This window comes from Sorex araneus, chromosome 4, assembly GCF_027595985.1.
Source record: "Sorex araneus isolate mSorAra2 chromosome 4, mSorAra2.pri, whole genome shotgun sequence".
NCBI lineage: Eukaryota > Metazoa > Chordata > Mammalia > Eulipotyphla > Soricidae > Sorex > Sorex araneus.
Genome location: NC_073305.1, coordinates 197,231,071 through 197,251,601, shown reverse-complemented (window position 1 = coordinate 197,251,601; position 20,531 = coordinate 197,231,071). Strand labels below are relative to the sequence as shown.

The 20,531-nt window shown below is 60.4% G+C and overlaps 1 protein-coding gene across 1 annotated transcript; it reads right to left on the bottom strand.

The window, feature by feature from the left end:
* Positions 1-3,723: 3,723 nt before the first annotated feature.
* On the bottom strand, positions 3,724-15,516 carry PRKRIP1 (PRKR interacting protein 1). The gene is made up of 6 exons (XM_004620893.2): positions 15,357-15,516; positions 13,600-13,678; positions 12,732-12,832; positions 10,651-10,736; positions 9,994-10,061; positions 3,724-4,622 (listed from the first exon to the last, which is right to left on the bottom strand). The coding sequence occupies exons 1-6, from the start codon at positions 15,480-15,482 to the stop codon at positions 4,519-4,521; spliced, it is 564 nt and encodes a 187-aa protein (XP_004620950.2). The 5' UTR covers positions 15,483-15,516; the 3' UTR covers positions 3,724-4,518.
* Positions 15,517-20,531: the final 5,015 nt, after the last annotated feature.

The following is a 20,531-nucleotide window of genomic DNA, read 5'->3' as shown; positions in this document are numbered from 1 at the left end:
CCCGGCCGTCCCCGCAGCGCCGCACCGTGACACATTTATCCGAACGCAAGAAAAAATTCCACTCGAGAGCCCCGGACGGGCCCCTGACGGCCGGGCAGCACGTGGCCAAGGCCCCGCCTGGCCCCGGTTACTTCCCGACTTCTCTGCTCCCTCCTGGGCCCTAACGAAGGGGCAGAGGACAATCCCGGGGTCTGGGGACCGGCCGGGCTGGGGCCGGGGGCGGGGAGGTGGGGTGGGGTGGGGTGTCGAGCTCCAGGTCTTGAGCGCGGTCAGGGCGACAGGAAGGGCCTTCTTTGAACTTCAGGGGCCAAAGTTCTTAGGGTTCCGGGTTTGAAACCTCAAACTGTTTGTAACACGGAAAACAGGACGAGGCGAGGGGCAGAAGTTGCATCATAGATGCTGTTTGCTGCAAGAGTCAGTGGCTAAGCCCCGAGAACCGCCTGTACCCCGCCCCTCCCCCAGTCCTGCAGCACCCCAGGACTACAGCCAAGCACAGCTGAGCTAGGTTGGGGGGGGAGAGGGAGGGAGAGAATGGGGAGAAGAGACTGTGTGAGTCAGGGGCCTCCTAAGGCCACTCCTGAGATTCTCTGGGCCAGGCTGGTTGCATGGCAGGGCCCAGAATGAGGAGCTGTTTGTGCCCCGTGGTGCTCTGGGCCTCCTACAGGGTGGGGGGGATGGAAATGGGGTGGGGTTCATGCAAGGCGACGTGGCCTATTACCCCTGGAGCTAGTTTCTAAGCAAGCACCCCAGGGACCGGGGTGCCAGGCCCTGGGACAAGGACGAAGTTCTCCACCCTGGTGCCCACAGCCCAGCCCCCAGGCAGCAGGAGGTGAGGAAGAGGATGTGGGGCCTTGCCATATTGCAGTGAGTGACGCCAACTCCTGTGGCCACAAGGAGAGAGACCCAGGCCGGGGTGGACGCAGCTGCTCACGTCTGCATTGGGAGATGCGGGGCTGCTCAGAGATGGCCACGGAGCCGGGGCCCCAGCGGGTCAGCTCTCTCGGTCCCTCAGGCCTCGCTGTGGCACCCCCATCCCTCCACAGCAGCCCTCACTTCCTCCTAGCTTGGCCGGAGGCGCTCGGCCCAGAAGCTGCTATCTGGTCCCCACTTCCCTCTGGGAACCCCTGCCTCACTGTGGCACCCCGACCCGGACTTCCCCAGCACAGACACCCCGGAGTCTGTCTGGGGGCCCTGAACCTGTTTTCCTTTGGGGGGGACCACACCTGGCAGTGTTCAGGGGCCACTCCTACCCGTGCTTGGGGGACCCTGTGTCGGCCTCCCCCCATACCATCTCTGACGCGACCTACAACCCCGGCCTCCCCCATGACCATCTCTCTGAACCCTGACGTTCCCCACTGGACCCTCTCTGACCTGAGGCCCCCCATAATCTTTGACCCCTGACCTTTAGCCCTTGGGGTCAGGCTCACCAGCACCCGCATCTGAGGAGTGACCCAAGCACATGCTGATGACAGGCCGGTACCCCCTGAGCTGAGCTGGTGCCCACACTCCAGGCGGCAGCGGCTCCTGCCACACCTGTGGACCCCTCCTGCGGGATTCTGTGCCCTCGTGGCCTCAGGCCCCTCCAGGCTCCTTCCCAGGACGGAGGGGCCGCAGCAGGGCCTCAGCTACACCCCTGTCTGCTTCCCCAGCCTCCACACCCCAGGACTCAGCCCTGGGCTGACTGTGTGGCCTCGTCCTTGGGGCCCTGCCCGCGTCTGGACTCCTTGAAGGCCACAGCTGTCTTGCCAGCCACCCTCCCCTGGGTTGTCGGGACTGGCCTGTGAGGACACCCCGGGCTACCACCTAAGGACACCCACGTGGGGTGGAGACAGAGGTGCACAGCCGAGGTGCTGGGAACCGAACCCGGCCTCAGTGGCCTCCCGTGGCACCGGGGTTCTGAGGGCAGTGCCACCTCCTGCAGGCCTGGGAGCCAGGCTGCCACCCCCGAGGGCCAGGGAAGGCACAGGGGTTACTGTGCTTCCCTGCATGTGGCCAGCCCTGGCTCGATGTTCCCTGGCACGACATGGCCACCCCCACCTGTGGCCCCAAAACACAAGCTACCCTCTAACTCAGTGTCCTCTCCCCAGAGTTGTTGGAAACTGAATTTCAACAATGAAGGCATTCGCTGCTGCCCACCGGCGTCTGGCAAGGCCGCGGGCAGGGGCAGGCAGCGGTGTCCGCGGCCAGAGCTCCAGGGGTGTGAGAAATGCAATTTGAGGGCCTGAATGGAGTAACCCAGACCTCAGGGCGCAGGGGTGCGGCTGGGGCCTGGACTGAGCTTCTCCTATCCCCAGGCCGAGTCCTCACACTGCACCCCTTTCTCTTCCCCTTCCTTGGCGCCACAGCGAGCTTCCGTGCCGCCCCCAGCGCTATGCCGCAGATCTGCCTTGGGCGAGCAGCTCGCAGCTGTCTGGGGGCGTGGGGGTGCTGGCACAGCCAGCAGGGAAGAGCACGGTGGGGGGTTCAGGACACAGGCAAAGGCTGCAGGGCTGGCGGTGGGGGAGGCAGGGCCCCTGCGGCTTAGCAGACACCTCACCGAGGAAGCACCCCTGGGTCTTTGTGGGGGGACCCTGGGGGCTTCCACATCGTGCCCAGAGCCCTTGTTGGTGACTCAGTGAAGGGTTGGAGGGTGCATGTTTCTCCAGGGCCAGGGTGGGGGGGCTGCAGTCTCGCCAGGGAAGGGGGAGAAGCCTCTGTGCCACCTTCTTACTCCCGGTTCCTGCTTCTGAGAAGCTTCCAGGGCCACAGGCAAGTGCTAACGTGCACCCTGCACTGACCAGCCCGGCTGATCCCAGCAGCCCTGATGGTCCCTCAAGCCCCGCCAGCAGTGACCCCTGAGAAGGGGCAGGAGTAAACTCGACATCACTGAGCCAAAAAAAAAAATAAAACAAAGAAAACTATCTGGCTCCAACCTGGCAGCAGTGTGGCCCCCACAGCGCTGCCAGGAGCCCCAAACAGCCCTGGGAACCTGAGTGTGGCTCAGCCCCGCCCCGTTTTGGTTCTGGGCTCACCCCAGCTCAGTGCTCAGGAGTGCCTGCTGCTGCCCAGCCCATGTGGGGTCCGTATGGGCCTGGAGTCCACGGGCACAGTGTTCTGGGAGCGGGAGACTCCTGGCACAGAGCTCGGGGGAACATGTGGGCTAAGGGCCTCCCTGGGCGGGTGGGCTCTGGCCCGAGTGTCAATGGAGTGATCGCAGGCACCTCGTGTCCAATCCTAGGTCCCCGCCAGCACTGATGAGTGTTTCCAAGAGACCTCCTGAATCAGGGCTTTGCTGATGACACTGACTATTCCTAGTGTCCCAAGCCAAGGGCCTCGACCCTTCAACCCGGGTGTCTGTGACCCTTTAGCAGGGCCCAGGGTGCCTAGCAGCATGTGCTGGGGTACACGTCTGGTCTGCCCTCGGCTCTCCCCCAAGTTCCCGCCCCCAGTTCCCACCTCTGACTTGCTCACCAGAGCCAGGCCGCAGGTCTAGGGCGACACCCTGGCAGGAAACAGTGGCTCAGACGGAACAAGGAGACACGTGATGCGGGCAGGGGGCCGTGGGGAGAAGAGCTCAGAGGACGGAGCCAAGCCGCCCCCCGGAGCACAGCAGGGGCCTTCTGAGCAGCAGAGAAGCCCCCGCAACCCACCTACAGCCCGGGGAGCGAAGCGCCAGTGCGAGACAGAGGCCCCTCCAGGCCCGGGGGCTGAGGGGCCCCGGATTTGCAGGGGCTGAGGCCAGCCTTGGAACATTTTACCTTTTATTTGGGGCTTTGGGCCACACCTAGGTTTTACTTTATTTGGGGCTCTGGGCCGCGCCTAGTTCTGTGCACAGACATCACTCTCAGCAGGGCTTGAGGGAACCACAAGGGGTGCCAGGGAGCGAACCAGGGGTTGGCCATGTGCAAGGAAAATGCCTTAACCCCTGCGCTGTCCCTCTGGCCGTGCCAGGCCAGTCATGCACCTCCAGGGAGAGGCGGGGCACAGTGGGCACAGACCAGCGGCCGGCGCCCGGGGCCGGGGTCACTGGAGCGTGGGAGTGTGCCGGAGGGTCCCGAGGCCCTGGATCCCCGTCACAGAAAACCACCAACCTGGGCATCCCTCCTGCTCCGTGGAAGTCACCACACTGACTGGGGACAGAGCCCAAGGCAGCAAAGGCACAGACTGGACACTGGGGCTCCTGATGGGGGCAGCTGGGGCCACATCCCAGCGCCCACCTTGGCTCCTCCTCACGGGGCTCCTCTAGTGGGTACCTGCAGCCCCCTTGGCCGGACTAACGTCAGCACGAGCTTCTGCTCCTGACTCAGGCCAGTCAGAGCCGAGGCTCCCACGGGTAGCGAGGAGCAGCGGGGAGCTGGCGGGGCAGAGCCGAGTGTCTGGGGCTGGCCTGCCTTGTCCACTGCTGTTGGGCAGGGCTGGGAGCTGTCAGCTGTCAGGATGGCCCGTGGACGTGTCCGGAGGCCAGGGAAGGAAGTGGGTGGGACCAGGCCTCCTGGGAGGGCAGTGGGGCCAGACACGGGGAATTTCAGCCACACGAGGTCATCGGCTCATGATGAAGCTGGGTGCCTCCTCCTCCTCCTCCTCCTCCGATCCTGATGCCTCCTCGGAGCTGCTGTGCGGCTGCGCCTGGGACGGGCCAGAGCCTGCAACCACAGGGCACGGGGTCAGACATGTGCGGCCATGGGAACCAGGATTAGAGCCAGCAAGGGAGGGGCTGCCTGTGAACGCCACTCGGGGGGCGGTCCCGGGGGGTTCCCCGCCAGGGTGCCCCCTCAGCCGACAGTGCTCCTGCTGGTCTCAAGGGCCCCCCTGACAAGGAACCCCAGAGGGCTCTTCCTGAGGCCAGAAATGCTTCCCACCCCGAGACAAGCGAAAGGGGGAGGGGCGCTCATGTGCCACCGATGCCAGGTGCACGTGGGAAGATGCACTGAGCGAGAGGGGACAGGCTTCTGCTCCCCGGCCAGGCCACTGCCTCCACCACATCTGGAAGTCCAGGAGCCTGGCTGACCTGGGCTCAGTCCCCAGCACTGCACAGTCCCCTGAGCACTGTCAGGAGTAACCCCTGAACACAGAACCCGGAGCAAACCCCGAATACTGCCTGGAATGGCCCCCCAAAAAAACACAAAACATCTAAGAACCTGGGGCCAGAGCAACCGCACAGCAGGGAGGGCGCTTGCCTTGCACACGGCCAACCCTGATTCGATCCCCAGCACCCCATACGGGTTCCTGAGCATTGCCGGGAGTGATAACCGAGGGCAGAGCCAGAAGCCAGCCCTGAGCACAAAAAATAAACTGTCACTGTCACTGTCATCCCATTGCTCATCGATTTGCTCGAGCGGGCACCAGTAAGTCTCCACCGTGAGACTTGTTACTGTTTTTGGCATATTGAATACACCACGGTAGCTTGCCAGGCTCTACCGTGTGGGCGAGATACTCTCGGTAGCTTGCCAGGCTCTCCGAGAGGGACAGAGGAACCGAGCCCGGGTCGGCCGTGTGCAAGGTGAACAAATGCCCTACCCGCTGCGCTATCGCTCAAAAAATAAAATTAAATAAAATTTAAAAATTCGGGAACCTGATAATATTCATAGATTCTGGGAATATTCAGTGAAATGCACCTGTTATATTGGCCTTAAAGAAAAAAAAAACCCAGGGGCTGGAGCAATAGCACACAATAGCACAGCGGGTAGGGCGTTTGCCTTGCACGCGGCCGACCTGGGTTCAATTCCCAGCATCCCATAGGGTCCCCTGAGCACCGCCAGGAGTAATTCCTGAGTGCAGATCCAGGAATGACCCCAGTGCATCACCAGGTGTGACCCAAAAAGCCAAAAAAAAAAAAAAAAAAAAAAACCACCCAGATGACCAAACCAGAGAGAACTCTTCCATGTTCCTGGATACAAAGATCTTAGAAAATATTTGTGCCCCAAAGTTCTCTGATGAGTCTCTGACAGCGACAAACCAGGGGATGCAATGAGGCAGGTTTGCGTCACATTCATGCGGATGCTGCAGTCCAGGATGACTTTCGAAGGTCAGAATGATCATTATTGGTGGAGGGGGGTGGTACTGGGCCACACAACAGTGCTCAGGAACCGTATCTGCTGCCAGTGAAGGGATCGGCCATGTGCAAGGCTCTTACTTCCTTACTCATCACTGATTACTTCCAGACAAGAGTTTCTGATGTTCCTTTCTCCCTACGGTCCGAAGCAGCCATGGGTCACTGTGAGAAGATGCAGAGACCCTGGACCCCTAGACTGAGAACCGGGTACCAGAAACTCACGGCCTTGAGGGCCTCAAGCAAGCAGGGGCCAGCAGGGACGCTCTAGTAGGGCCACTCTGCCCCCGCCCCTGCCAGGCCACGTGTCTAGATGTCCGGAGCTGGTCCAAGGCCCACCACGGAGGGAGGGCAGGTCCTGCTGCATCCGGGGAACACGCGCCAGTGACCAGGAGAAAACCGTCACAGAACAACGTGCTCCAGTGTCAGGAGGGCCAAGCCGTCGGGGCTGCAGGTCTGCTTCTGTCAGCAGCACTGGGACGTGTTCAAGAGTTTGGGGTTTTGTGATCATCCATGTAGCATGAATCCATGGGGTAGGGGTGCTGGCCAGCAGGGCTGTGTCCTCTCCAACAAGCCAACAGCCTCCAGCCAGCTGCCTGCCTCAAGGCTTCAACTGACCTCCAGGCCGACCAGAGCCCAGAAGTGCTCTGGGAGCACCTTGTGGCACAACTGAGTATGGCATCCTGTTACTGGGGTTACGGAGGGCCTGGGCCACGGAACGGCAGATCCCCAGCATTCCAGAGTCCCGCTAAGCCCACCAGAGTGATCCCTGAACACAGAGCCAGGAGTAAGCCCTGAGCAACCGCGGGAAGGACCCCCTCCAAAAAAACCAAGGAAAATAAGGGAACTGAAGGGCCAGGTAAGAGACACATGAATCGTGTTCGTCTGGCTTGGGGGCAGTGCCCTGGTGCTGCGGGTTCCTCCTGGTGATGCTCAGGAGCCGTGGGGATGCCAGGGAAGGAACCTGCTCTGCACGCAGGTGCCGAGGGTGCTCCAGCCCACCGAGCTATCTTCCCGGGCCCACAAACCCCAAACCTTTCCTTCCGCCTGGAGACGGAAACACTACCCTGCTCCTTCAGTACAAAGTACACACAAGCATGTACTGGCCCAATAACTGTTTCCACGTTTAACTCTGATGAGGTCATTCAGACGTCCCACACGATACTCAGAGGGTGCAGAGGCCACTGGGGCAGTATGGGGTGCTGGGGGTCAGATGGGGGTAGGGGGTGCTCTCACACACCAGGGATGCCCTCCGCCTTTCAACCACATACCCAGCCCTCTTTTGGGGGCGGGTGGGGAGGGAGGTCTGGGCCACACATGCTGGTGCTCAAGACTCACTCCTGGCAGTGTTCAGGGACCCTGTGTGGTGCCAGGGATGGCTGGACCCAGGGCCAGCTGCACTGCCCCTCCATCCTTTTGGGCTGTTCTGGGGACCCATCCAGTGGTGCTGGGGGCTAAACCCAGGTTTCTACATGCAAGGTCATGTGGGTCTGGCTCTGCCCACCGCATCACCCTGAGTCACATCACTGTAACACCCCCAACAGACCCCAGTGCCAGGGCTGCATCTATTCCCCCGAGCACAGAACCAGGAGCAGCCCCTGAGGCCCATGGGTCTGGCCCCAACCCTCCCCAACAGGAATCCGAACCAACAGGACCAAGAACACCAACCTGTGAAGACTAAGAGAGGAGACTAGGATCCGAAACACCAGAGACCAGGAGAGATGGAGGCGGCATGAGGAGAGCTGGGGCCCAGGCCAGGGACAGGCAGGCACAGTCTGAAACACGGCTGAGCACAGGGACACTGCAGGGCTTCCTACCGCCCGCCGAGCTCCAGCGTGGACTGGGCCCCCACCAGGCTGTGGCGATTCCGCTCCCTCGCGCCTCCTAGGCCCACCCCGGCTCCCGCAGACACTCGTAGGGCCCAAGACTCTCTGAACCAGGTGGCCAGAGGAGCGTGCAGCCACAGCCCCGACCCCTCGTGGCTGAAGTGTGGCAGGGGAGCCCCAGGGAGCCGGACACTCCAGGGGAGACTCGGCAGGGAGCGACTGCTGACCTTCGAGCGAGCCAGCGGCCACTATGCAGGGCCTACTGGACGGGAAGCTCCCCGATCCCACACACCCCATTTTCTGAGCGGGGCACACACACACCCACGGCCATGCTCCCGTGAACACCTGGTTCCAGGCCGGTCCCGCCCCTCTCTGCCAAAGCAGAGATGTCACCGGGAGGCAGTTCCTGAACCCTGGGGACAGGCAAGAATTAAGCCCAGACTGGCCACAGGGTGGCGCCCGTGGGACCCACCGGGGAGCCCAGAACCCCAAAACCTGAGAGCAGAGCAGGGAGGCAGCAGCCACAGGGGGCCCGGCCATCGCTCAGAGCAGCAGCACAAACCCTCAGGACGGCACGCGCACAACACCCCGGGCGCATTAGAAAATGACTCAGCACAGGGAAAATCTGGAAAAATCTTAGCTTGTACAGGGCAAGACAATACACACCTGCCAATTCCAAAACAGAAAAGCAGGAATTCAGATCGAGACAAATCACCCAATTAGAAGCAGACACAGGGCGGAGATAAGCAGTGCAGGAGTTGCAGCCAAGCTGGGAAAGCGGACTCCATCCCTATCTCATCCTGAGCACCACCGGGAGTGATCCCTGAGCACTGCCCAGGGTGGCCCCAAACCAGAAAAGGACGGGGAAAAAAGAACCAGAGACACAGCACAAAATGCCCAGCTCCCTGCTATGGTCTTGGGAACACAGCTCGGGGTCTCGGCCTCCTGAAGCATGTCGTGCTGGGGACTGCGCCCGGGCTGCTCTCCCGAAGCTCATGGCGTGGCCAGTCATCTCTCTCCAGCCCCCACAGCCCCAGGCGAGACAGACGAGCCTGCAGCGTGCGTGAGCGGAGGAGAAAGCTCGCACACGAGGCGGATCCTTTTCAAGCTGCTCCCCCTGGACACAGAGCTCCGGGGTCTGTGAGCCAAGGGGACACGGGCTGATCAGCTCCCAAACCCACCTCCCGCCCCTCAGCCCAAGAAAGGGGCAATCTTGAGAGTACCGGTCGAGAGGATGGCAGCACAGTCCCGAGTGACCGCCCACTTCCCACCGGTAGCCGCGGAGGCCAGAGAAGTAGAAAAACATTCCAAGACGCTGAAGGAAGAAACTGCCGGCAACCCTGTCTCCAGCGCAGGATGGCCGCGTGACAGGCAAGAGGCAGGCAGCCCTCTGGGGTGCTGACCCAGTTCGCTCCCTGAAACTCCCTGTTAACAGAGCCTCGGTTCTGTCTAGGGTGACAGAGCACTAGGCCCCCATGACGGGTCACAGTGGGCTCGGGTCCCTTTGCTACTTGCCCTACCCAGGAACGGCAGATGGGCCACAGGCCAGGGAGGTGGCGGGACTCTCGCAGTGTGGGGTTGTTTGCTCCCAAGCCCTCCCTTCCTGCCAGGACTGAGAGACCCTCCAGGGCTGGCCCTTCCCCATATTCCTGGTTTGGGGGCAGAGGAGCCCCTCTTGGCTCAGCTGCTGCAAGCTGGACACAGCTGCTCATGGCTGGGTCTCCATAACCCACTTACACACATGCACAAACCCCCGGGGCGATACACACATGTACGCGACGACACCCTACACCTCTCCTCCAGCAAATGGGCTGGGCGCACCCAGGTTGCACAGCAGATGCCTGTGGGTGGGGAGTGAGGCTGGGTCCTTCCTACCCTAGGGGTGGCTGAGAGTCCGGCTTCCATTCGGGCCGGAGCTGACCTCTGAGCCTCACAGGAAATGGGGCAAATCAACCAGGGCCTCATCAGTTGACACCCCTAGCTCCAAGGCCCAACTCAGGCCCCCACAAGAGTGTGTGTGTGTGTGTGTGTTTGTGTGTGTGTGTGTGTGTGTGTGCGCGCGTGTGGTGGGGAGGGTGTCCCAGCAGCTGTCACCTCCTTCAAGCCCTGGTGAGTCAGGAGGGCAGGACAGGCACTCACCCTCGTCTTGTTTCTTCTGCTCCAGCTTCTTTTTCTTGGCCAGTAATTTCTTCTCCTTTAACTTCTGGCTACAAGTGCAACAAAAGTAAGTCCATTCCTTAAGAACACTTCTGAAAACACAGAGGCCAGAGAGCACAGCGGGGAAGGTACTTGTCTTGCATGCAGTTGACGCAGGCTCAATCCCCGGCACCCCCGAGCCCGTCATGACTGACTAGAGCAAGGAGCTGGGAGGACGGCCTGAGCACTGCTGGCTGTGGCTCCAAACCAACCAACCGACCACCCCCAGTGCTCCACCGGCTGGAGAGTGCTCTGCGAGCAGGGCACAGGCACTGCAGGCGGGGGGCCTGTACCCAATCTCACTGTGCCACAGGGTCCCCTGAACACACCAGGGAGTGACCCCTGCGCACAGAGCCAGCTTTTGGGCCACACCCGGCAGTCGATGCTGCCACCCGGGTGTGGCGCACCCAAACCACCACCACAGAACAGAAGTGAAGGGACAAGCGCGGGAGTTACCACAGCGCCAGCCCGAGTGGAGGAGAAGCCGCGGTGAGCCTCAGGCTGCAGCAGGGGAAGTCGGTGGGCTGCACCTCCAGACCTCAGGCAGGGTGCCCCCCGCCCTCCTCCCCTCCAGAGCCGAAAGCCGCGCTCGCTGCTTACCGCTTCTTCCGCCGCTTGGCCGTCTGCTCCTCTGCAGCCAACTTGTTCTTCTCCAGCCTTTTCTGAAACTCGGCATCTAGTTTTTGCTGCAAGAGTAACCCATCAGGGGCTGGAGCAATAGCACAGAAGGGAGGGCGTTTGCCTTGCACGTGGTTGACCCAGGTTTGATCTTGGGCACCCCACATGGTCCTCCGAGCTCTGCCAGGAGTGATCCCTGAGCACAAAGCCAGGAGTAACCCCTGAGCATTGACTGCCAGGTGTGGCCCAAAAACCCAAAGAGAAAAAAGAGCAATGCGTCACAGAGCGACCCTTCGTGGGGGCGAGGATGGAGGCCCCTGCTTGGACTGGCCTGGGCTCGGGTAAGAGGCAACCCCCACACCCCCCGGCCAAGAAAGCAAGCTGGGGCTCCTGGGGGAACGTGTGAGGGGACATGGGGCCAGCGCACACAACCCTTGGCCAGCCCCGCCCGCTGCAGCCTGCAGCGCCCAGACGAGAGCTGGACACCGGCTCCTTTCCTCCCCACTCCCGCCCGCAGTTACCCCGGCGCTAAGGAGAGATGAAGAGGAAGGGCCGCTGGGATTCCTGGCGAGCCCTCAAAACTGCTTTTCCACAGACAGCCCCTCGAGGAGAGGGCTGGGCCCAGAGGAATAGTCCGGTTCAGCCCCCGGCATAAAGGGAGGGCGGCCGGGGGTGCCGAGGCGTTCTGGCTGGAGCACCGGGGCAGGCAGACACTGGGGTGGGGGCCTGACTGAGAGGCCGCAGTGATGGATGCAGTGGCATGAGTGGGGTTTGCTTTCATTTTGGAAAGTATGTCATTTCCTTTGTAGTGGGAGAGATTAAAAAATTCTCGCATCTTTCTAAAGACCACATTTCTGGGAAATCAAGTCCAGCAGCATGAAGTGGCTTCCTCTCTCGTGGAGGGAAAGGGAAAGTATCGATGTCAGATGTCTGACTCTGCGGGCAGGAGGCGCGCGCAGCAGGCAGGGCACCTGTCTTGCACATGGCTGACCTGGGTTCCATCCCCGGCATCACAAAGAGTCCTCTGAACACCGCCAGGAGCGAGTCCTGAACACAGAGCCAGGCGTAATCCCTGAGCACCACTGGGTTCAGCCCCGAAACAAAAGAAAAAGAAAAAAGCCCAACTCTTAGGCCAGGTGATGGGCTCAAGGGCTAGAGCAGAGGCCTTGCACGCAGGAGCCCCTCTGCACTTGGCCCCTGGCCCCCAGTGGTCCCAAGCACTGCCAAGCAGAAGCCTGAATCTCGTCAACATACACAGCAGGCTGCAGCACTGTAATGGGACAGAGGAAAGGGGCTTCCCCCCGCCACCCCGCTGAGGAGCTAGGCCAGGACACGCACGCACAGTGGGGTTCAGGCCACACTGGAAAGCCAACAGCCACTCACTTCCTGACTGTTGGACTATGACAGTGGTATGTAAAAAACAAAACAAAACAAAACAGGGCTGGAGTGATAGCACAGCGGGTAGGGCATTTGCCTTGCACGCAGCTAACCCGGGTTCGATTCCCAGCATCCCATATGGTCACCCAAGCACCCACCAGGGGTAGTTCTTAAGTGCAAAACCAGGAGCAACTCCTGAGCATCACTGGATGTGACCCCCCCCAAAAAAAGCAAAAACAAAAACAACAGTGCAGGGGTGGCTGGGGAGATAGCACAGGGGCGGGGTGCCTGCCTTGCAAGGGTCAGCTGACCGGGGGCTGCTCTGCTCTCCTGAGCCCCCCCAGATGTGACCTCTGAGAAGAGCCCCAAGCCCTGATGCAGCTGGATGAGGCCCCAAAACAAACCAAAACACTCAGCAAGAACCACCACCAAAAAAATCCAACAAGATTTTGAGTGTGGAGAAGCTAATTCCAGCACTCGGTGCGGGAGAGCGTGCTTCCCCACTCCTCCCCCCGGCCGACGGCCTGAGGGGCACAGGGTCGCCCCTGTTCCTCCCCATACTCCCCGTGTCCTGGTGGTCCCCGGTTGGACAGGGCCCGACCGGGATATCTGCACCTGGAGCCGACGTGAAGCTACACCCCCTCCGCCCCCTCCCTACTGGCCGGGCCCCTCCCGTCCCAGCCCACCTTCTCGGCCATGGCATCCATGTAGTCCTGGCGCTGGTACTCTCGCCGCCGCAGATGCCGGTACACGTGGAACTCCCCGCTGCCAGCCCCCGCGCTGGAGCCTGCAGCCGGGACACAGCAGAATGCCCGGTGAGACTCGGGCACCAACCGAGGTCACGAAGGGGCTGAAGGGAGAGACCGAGGCAATGGGAGGGCCTCTGACTGCCCAGCTTCCCCTCAGCCTGGCATGGCGCTGAGCAGGAAGGGCTCTAGAAGTTTCCACTAATGCAGACCCGGGAGGAGGGCAGCAGTTCTTCTGGGCCCAGAACCCTGCCATGATGACGGCACAGTTGCTACCTTTCTACTGGGCTGGAACGGTGTCTGGGACAGAGTAAGTAAGAAAGGCTACTAAATCATATGTATGTGGCCTCTGTATTTTGGGGAAATTGTTTCTTTCCCCTAGGCACCATCACTCTTAACTACAAAGGGATAGAAGACCCTCATCAGAATGTTGCAAACAGAGCGACCGTATTACAGGTGGATCCAAAGTTTCTATACCTCTATTATCCATTTCTCTAATGTGTCTTAATGTGCAATCAGACAATAAAAGCACTTTTGTTGAGGAAAAAAACCATACCCTGATTATTAGCAGCCCAGGAGAAACGATCTAATGCCTGTCCTTTCCAAGCTGTACGGGACTGGGGAGACACTCCGGGGCGCTGAGCTCTGCTTGGCAAGCAGAATCCCCAGGGTTAGACCTACGAGGTCCCCAGACCACCCCCAGGAGGGACCCTCCCATCCCAGCAATGGGGGAGCAGCCCCCAGCACTGCAGGGTGTGGGCCCCAAAACTCCCCCCACAAACTCTCTCCCCCACCCCAAAGACATTACCCATTACATCTCGGACAAACTCCGGGGGAGGTCGAGGTGCCCATTCACTCATTTTTTCTGGAATTGGAACGGCTTTGTCCTGCAACACGTAAGCAGGGAAGCAGTACTGAGCACAAACCCGCCAGCACGGCACATCTCAAAAGCACCAAAGAAGTTTAGTTTTTGAGGGGCTGGAGAGACAGTACAGCTAGTAGGAGTTTGCCTTGCACACGGCAGTCCCGGGTTTGATCCTGGGCACCCCGTATGGTGTGCCCCACCACCCCCACCCCAGCATAGTCGGGAGTAGTCCCGGAGCCAGGAATAAACTCTGGGCACCGCCAGGTGTGGCCACAAAACAAACACAAATAAGGGGCCTGATCGATAGTACTATGGGTAGGCTAGTACTGTGGGTAGGGCGTTTGTCTTATACACAGCCAACCCAAGTTCAACCCCCAGCATCCCATATGGTCCCCCGAGCACCGCCAGAAGCAATTCCTGAGTGCAGAGCCAGGAGTAACTCCCCTGGGCATCGCCGGGTGTGACCCCAAAACAAAACCCAAACCAAAAGAGCTCAGAAGCAGGGCTGTTTTGCTTCCTCCTCTCTCTTTCTTTCTCTCTTTCTTTTTCTTTCTTTCTTTCTTTCTTTCTTTCTTTCTTTCTTTCTTTCTTTTCAATAATACTTTTAATGTTTCACATTGCTTCTCTTCAGGAGACATACAACAAAAATAGACGAGATTCTGGATGTGTGTCACAACATGTTGTGGTTCCCTCTGAGCGGGCAGAATGTTCTGTCCCCACCAGAAGGGGTCCTTGAAGACTTCTTGACGAGCCTTGTCCAGATTCTCTGCCTACCCAGTGCATTGATTGACACACATCCAGAATCTCGCCTATTTTTGTTGATTAGACGGGACCCTGTCAGCTGTCTATTGTTTCCATGGCAGAGATGGCCAGACTCGGAGGGGGAAAAAAAATTTAAAAATTAATAAAAATAGGGGCTGGAGTGATAGCACAGCGGGTAGGGCGTTTGCCTTGCACGCGGCCGACCAGGGTTCGATTCCCAACATCCCATATGGTCCCCTGAGCACGGCCAGGGGTAATTCCTGAGTGCAGAGCCAGGAGTAAGCCCTGAGCATCGCCGGGTGTGACCCAAAAAGCAAAAAAAATTAATAAGAATAAATAAAAGTGCACCCAGCCTCCATGGCCCCTTCTTTCCCTCTTTGCTTCCGGGGCCGAGGATGGGAGGCAGGTGGGCAGGGCCGGGGGCTCTGCTGACGGAGCGCCTGTCAGACGAGGGGGTTCCCTGAGGTGACCAAGACATGCACTTGGGAGGAGCCGCTCAGGGTCGCCACTGTCCTCTCCTCCTGGCGCTCCTCCGTCCTGCCAACTTCCACCTGCACCCAGCCCACCGCTGTGCCAGGGCGGCCCTTTCAGGATGCCCCGATCACGGCTGAGTCCGCCCTTCGCCAGCCCCAAGTGTGAAACCGTCTCTCGCTCCAACGGTTTCAGGACGAGCGGACCGAGGCCCAGGGGCTGGGGTGTCTCGGGCATCATCGTCCCGGGTTCTCCCTTTCCAGTGCTCAGAGAAAGTTAAACTTGGAAAGGCTTCCCTGAGCACTGGAGGGGCTCGACGGGCTCCGGACGCAGCAGGCTCCCCGAGCATCACCGGGAACGACCCCGTGACCACTAAAGGGGGCGCCGGGAGCGCGCGCAGGGACCGAGAAGAGGTTGCTCCGGGGCCACCGCGGCGCCGGCAGCGCGGGGGGCGCGACTCGTCCTACCGGGTTCTTCATGAGCCGCTCCAGCTTGAGTTTCTGCTCCTCCGCCGCATTCTTTGGGATGACGAGCGCCTGCGGCTCTTTCTTGGGCCTCGGTGGCCGCGCAGCGGAGGCCGCAGAGCTCGCCATGACGGCTACAGTGGCGCGTAGAAGCGGCGGCGCGCACGGATGACGACAGAGCCGCGCGCGCCGATGACGCACACACGGTCCCCGAGCTGGGCGGGGCCGGGGCGGAGTCGCCCGCCGGAAGCAGCTGCTGAATATTCATTAGCCTCGAGTTGGGGCGGGTATTTTGCTGAAAGCAGCGGGTTTCATTTCCTGTTTTGGGACAAATCAGGGCTGCTGGAGGGCAGCAGGGGGGTTGTTTGTTTGTTTGTTTGTTTAAGGGGCACACCCATCGGTGCTCAGGGATCACTCCAGGCGGTGCGGGGGGATCGAGCCCGGGTCGGCCGCGGAGTTTGCGTGTGGAGGGGAGAAGTGCCCTGCAAGCCCGAACCCGGGCACAGGCGCCCCCGCCCCGCTACCCACCCTGCCCCTCCGCAGCCCTGCGCACCGTCGCGGCGTCCCTTCGGTGGATCGAGACCCCGCGAGGGTCAATTCCTGTGCGGCCGGCACCTGGCGAATGCACCCGGGCCCGGCGAACAAGCCTCGTGCAAGGAAGGGCAGAACCGCCCGCACGCGCGGCTGGGAGTCCGGCTGCACAGAACTCCCCAGAACAACCTCGCTCAAGGCCGTTCTGACGGGGCAAGACGTGAAAACGGGACGCTGTTGGGGCCACAGTGGTAGGACAGTGGGGAGGGTGTTTGTACGACCCGCCGCCGACCTGACTTCTATCCGGGCATCCTCTAGCCTCCCTGGAGCCCGCCAGGAGTAATTCCTGAGCTTAGAGCCGGGAGTCAGCCCTGAGCACCAAATAAACTAAAGTGCTGTATAATCGGTTTGGAGGCAAAAACAGGACTCTTGGAATCAGAAGAAAAAAAATAAAAAGACCAAATATTTCCCCGTTCTTGGCTCCTGGGAATAACTTCTACTTCGAACAGCATTAGCCTCCCTCACCACTGGGCTCTGAGTATTTACTCAGCTGGGAAGCCCGAGCTGTCCTGGCTTTCTGGCAGCATCTAGCCTGTGAAGGCCGTGATCTTGTCTCGTGTCACTGAAGCCAAATCCCAGACTGTTTTGTTTTGTTTGGGCCACACCTGCCCAAACCTGCCCACACCTCAGGGCCTACTCCTGATTCTGCGTTGGGATCACTCCTGGCGGCGCTCCAGGGACACTAACAGGTGGCAGGAATCAAACTGGGATCAGCTGTATGCCAGGCAAGTGCCCTCTCAGGCAGACTAAGTCCCTTGTAACTGTTTCGTTACTGAAGTGAGTGTAAAGGTTTCCCCACAAAGAGGAAGAGGGTCTGGAGCCATAGTCCAGTGGGGAAGGCTCTTGCCTTGCACGTGGCCAACCAGAGTTCGATCCCCAGCATCCCTTAGGGTCCCCCGAGCACCACCGGAAGTGATTCCTGAGTGCAGAGCCAGGAGTAGCAACACTGGGTATGGAGCCAAAATAAAACTAAAGGGGCTGGAGCGATAGCACAGCGCTTCAGGCGTTTGCCTTGCACGCGGCCAACCCAGGTTCGATTCCCAGCATCCCATATGGTCCCTCAGCACCTCCAGGGGGTGGTGAGTGCAGAGCCAGGAGTAATTCCTGAGTGCAGAGCCAGGAGTAACCCCTGTGCACTGCTGGGTGTGACCCCCCCAAAAAAATCTAAAAACTAAATTTAAAAAAGAGGCAAGCAGGTGGCTGGAGCAATAGTACAGCAGATAGGGCATTTGCCTTGCATGTGGTGGACCTGGGTTTGATCCCTGGCATCCCATATGGTCCCCTGAGCACTGCCAGGAGCAATTCCTGAGTGCATGAACCAGGAGTAATCCCTGTTCATCGCCGGGTATGATCCAAAAAAAGCAAAAAAACTTAAAAAAATAAATAAAAAAAAAAAGAGGCAAGCAGCTGCACACTGTGTTCCGGACCTCTGCACGATGGCTGGCTTTGTCATTTTCAGAGCCCTGGAGAGAGGAGCCCTGTGGCCTTCTCTGCTCTAACCCAGTGTTGGGGCCCTGCAAAGTACCAAGAAGAAACACATCTGCTGGACCTGTGGGGACCCGGGATGGCCCTGCTTTCCCCTGGGGCGGGGTGGGGAGCCCCTTTCGGAGGATCTCGCTTACACTCGGGTCGGGGTGCGGGCTGGAGCGGCATGAGGGGGTCTGCGTTTCACCCCAGCGCCCTGTGTGGCACCCCCTCCAGCCATCTCCCCACCGCAGCACCACCAGATGTGGCCCAAGCATGACAAGTAAGGGGCCAGAGAGAGGACAGTGGATGAGGCCTTACCATGCGTGTAGCTGACCAGAGTTCGACCCCCAGCACCCCGTAGGGTCCCCAGAGCACCTCCAGGAGTGACCCCTGAGTGCAGAGCCAGAAATAAGCCCTGAGCACCGCCAGGGCAGCCCTCCCCCCAAATTGGTGTTGGTGTGAGGAAAACAGGTTGATTGGGGGCACGCAAGCTGATTTGCCCCCACAAACCATCTTGCTCTCAGGCTGAATGACGTCGGTGGCTTCTGTCAGGGCTGCCTGAGTGAGTGAGCGAGCAGGAGGTGATGGGAGTCAGGTCTGCAGGAGGAGGGGTCGTGACACACTTCCAGAGAGTTCTCTGCGGCCAGGCCTGTCCTTCGCTCTCCCCCCTCTGCCCCCAACTGCACCCCCTTGCTCCAAACCTGCCGTGTACCAGCACCTCTTCAAAAGCCTGGGGCGTAGGAGAGGGGGAAGGAGAGACGTTTCCTGAGGAAGGGGCCAGAAGGCCAGCTTGCAGCTGGACAGGAGACCCCCACGACAGATCAGCCCTGTGGCCACTCCGGGGCACCCGATAGTGGTTGGGCTTTGGGAGGCCCAGGGCAACGAAGTAGGGGAAGTCCCAAAGTGTCACGCAACGCTACACCACACACCCCACTAATCAGGCACCTCACCCCTGCCCAGCCACCCCCACAAAGCCTTACCAGACGTGTCCTTTCCTCCCTGACAACTCCCACAGATCTGGGTGTGTGTGAGATGCCCTCTCCTCCAGGAAGCCAACTTTGACTGCCTCCCAGCCCCCACTTTCAGGTGGCCGGGCGCTCCCTCCCCGGTACTGCCCCTGCTCGAGTCCCCTGTGGTTGTTTTGCGGCAGCTACCGCACCGTATCCTCACCACCTGTCTCCCCACACTCGCCCGAGAGGCAGTGGGGCTAGACTAGGAGCTCACAGGTCAGACGCAGGCATTAGAAGAATATGGTGGGGCTGGAGCAATAGCACAGCAGGTAGGGCATTTGCCTTGCATGCGACCGACCCGGGTTCAATTCCCAGCATCCCATATGGTCCCCTGAGCACCGCCAGGGGTAATTCCTGAGTGCAGAGCCAGGAGTAACCCCTGTGCAGAGCCAGGTATGACCCAAAAAGAAAAAAGAAAAAGAAGAATATGGTGAGGCGGCCGAAAGGCGGGCGGAGGGGCCCCTGCAGAGTGCCAGGGGGAAGGCAGAGCGTCAGTCTAGGGCCGAGAGCTTGGGGACCCGGGGCTGGCGGGGCCCTGGGTGGAGTGAAGGGTGGGTGTGAGGTGTGCAGGGCGTCAAAACAGCCTCCGCGCCCGCACCTCGCCTGCTGCACTCAGGATGACACACTATGCTTTAGACTTGGGGGCAAGGACAGTTCTTTTTTTGTTTTATTTTGGGGCTCCCCCCGGCAGTGCTCAGGGCTGACTCAGGACTCACTCCTGAACTTAGTCCTGGACCAAGCTCCTCTCGCTCCTGGCAGGCCTCGGGGGTTCCTATGAGGTAGCAGGGATCGAACCCAGGTCAGCCCCGTGCAGGGTGAGCACCTCCCAACTGTCCCCTCTCCTCATCTCACTGCACGGGTGGGGGGCTGGAGTGCAGCTTCCTCTGTCGGGGGCCCCCCAGGTTCAATTCCCTGCACCCTCTGGTCCCCCCCAGCAACTCTAGGAGGGGCCCCTCCCCCAGGATAGGCCCTGAGGGACCCGTCACCAGGAGCAGCCCGGGGTTACCCAGCATTCTCTGGGCAGGATCAAGGGCCCCTCGCCCACAGCCTCTGGTGCTGGGGTCGTCATGGCACCCTCCTGGGGCAAAGGCGGGGTTTGAGGTCCTGCACCTGGGAAGAGAAGGCGCCTCACCACAGGAGCGGACAGTGTGGCCCAGGCAGCCACCAGAGGGCAGCAAAGCGCCACGCAGAGCCCTGAGCGCGAGGCCCGCAGGCTGGTGGCCTCGGGTTCAGGAGCAGGCAGGCCTACTGGGGTGGCTTGGCTGGAGACAACCACCAGCCTCTCGAGGGTATTCAGATGGGACAAGCCAACGTTCCACCCAACACACTTTTTTTTTTTTCTTTTTGGGTCACACCCAGCGATGCACAGGGATTACTCCTGGCTTTGCACTCAGGAATTACTCCTGACAGTGCTCAGGGGACCATATGGGATGCTGGGATTTGAAGCTGGGTTGGCCGCGTGCAAGGCAAGCGCCCTCCCCGCTGTGCTATCGCTCCAGCCCCCCAACACACTTTTTTAAATGACTCCTGGTGCTGCTCAGGGTACCCTGTGGGGTGCCGAGGATAGAACCTGGGTGGGCCACGTGCAAGGAAAGCGCCCTCCCCGCGGTACGATCGCTCCGGCCCCAAGCCAACGTCCCTTTGACACTGGCCTGTGGATAATAACAGCCCGGATGTGAGGTGCCTGGTACTTGGGTCAGAGAGTGATCCGGCTCCCGAGTTGGACTCCAGGCCCTCACCCTTGGGAGGGGCGACTGTCCCACCTCAAACAGCCCGAGGGGAACGCCGCTTCCAGGATCCGAGTATCTTGCCGAGCCCCCAAATCACTGGCCACAAGAGCAAAACTTGAAAATGTCGGTCACCTCTCCAGGAGACCGTGGCCGGTCCCAGCGCCTCCCTGCGGGGGTCTCCCTGCCCCGGGAATGCCGCCCACAGTCCCGTGCACCTCGCGGTTCCATTCATCACTGTCCTAGCATGGAAGTGGCCTGAAAGTCCATCCACAGGAGCCAGATTCGAGGGCTGCCCCATGACGGATGCTGTCACTGGGCACTTTGGGAGAGCTCAAGGTGAGGGACAGATGGTCAGCAGGGGCCCAGGAGGAGGAGGGGTG

Excerpts from the sequence above, each read along its gene's own strand:
- PRKRIP1 (XM_004620893.2), bottom strand. The coding sequence starts at position 15,482 with ATGGCGAGCTCTGCGGCCTCCGCTGCGCGGCCACCGAGGCCCAAGAAA. Across the intron at positions 12,833-13,599 it reads GTTTGTCCGAGATGTAATGG|GCTCCAGCGCGGGGGCTGGC; the intron begins GTAATGTCTTTG and ends TCCCGGCTGCAG. Across the intron at positions 4,623-9,993 it reads GCAGAAGAAACAAGACGAGG|GCTCTGGCCCGTCCCAGGCG; the intron begins GTGAGTGCCTGT and ends CTGTGGTTGCAG.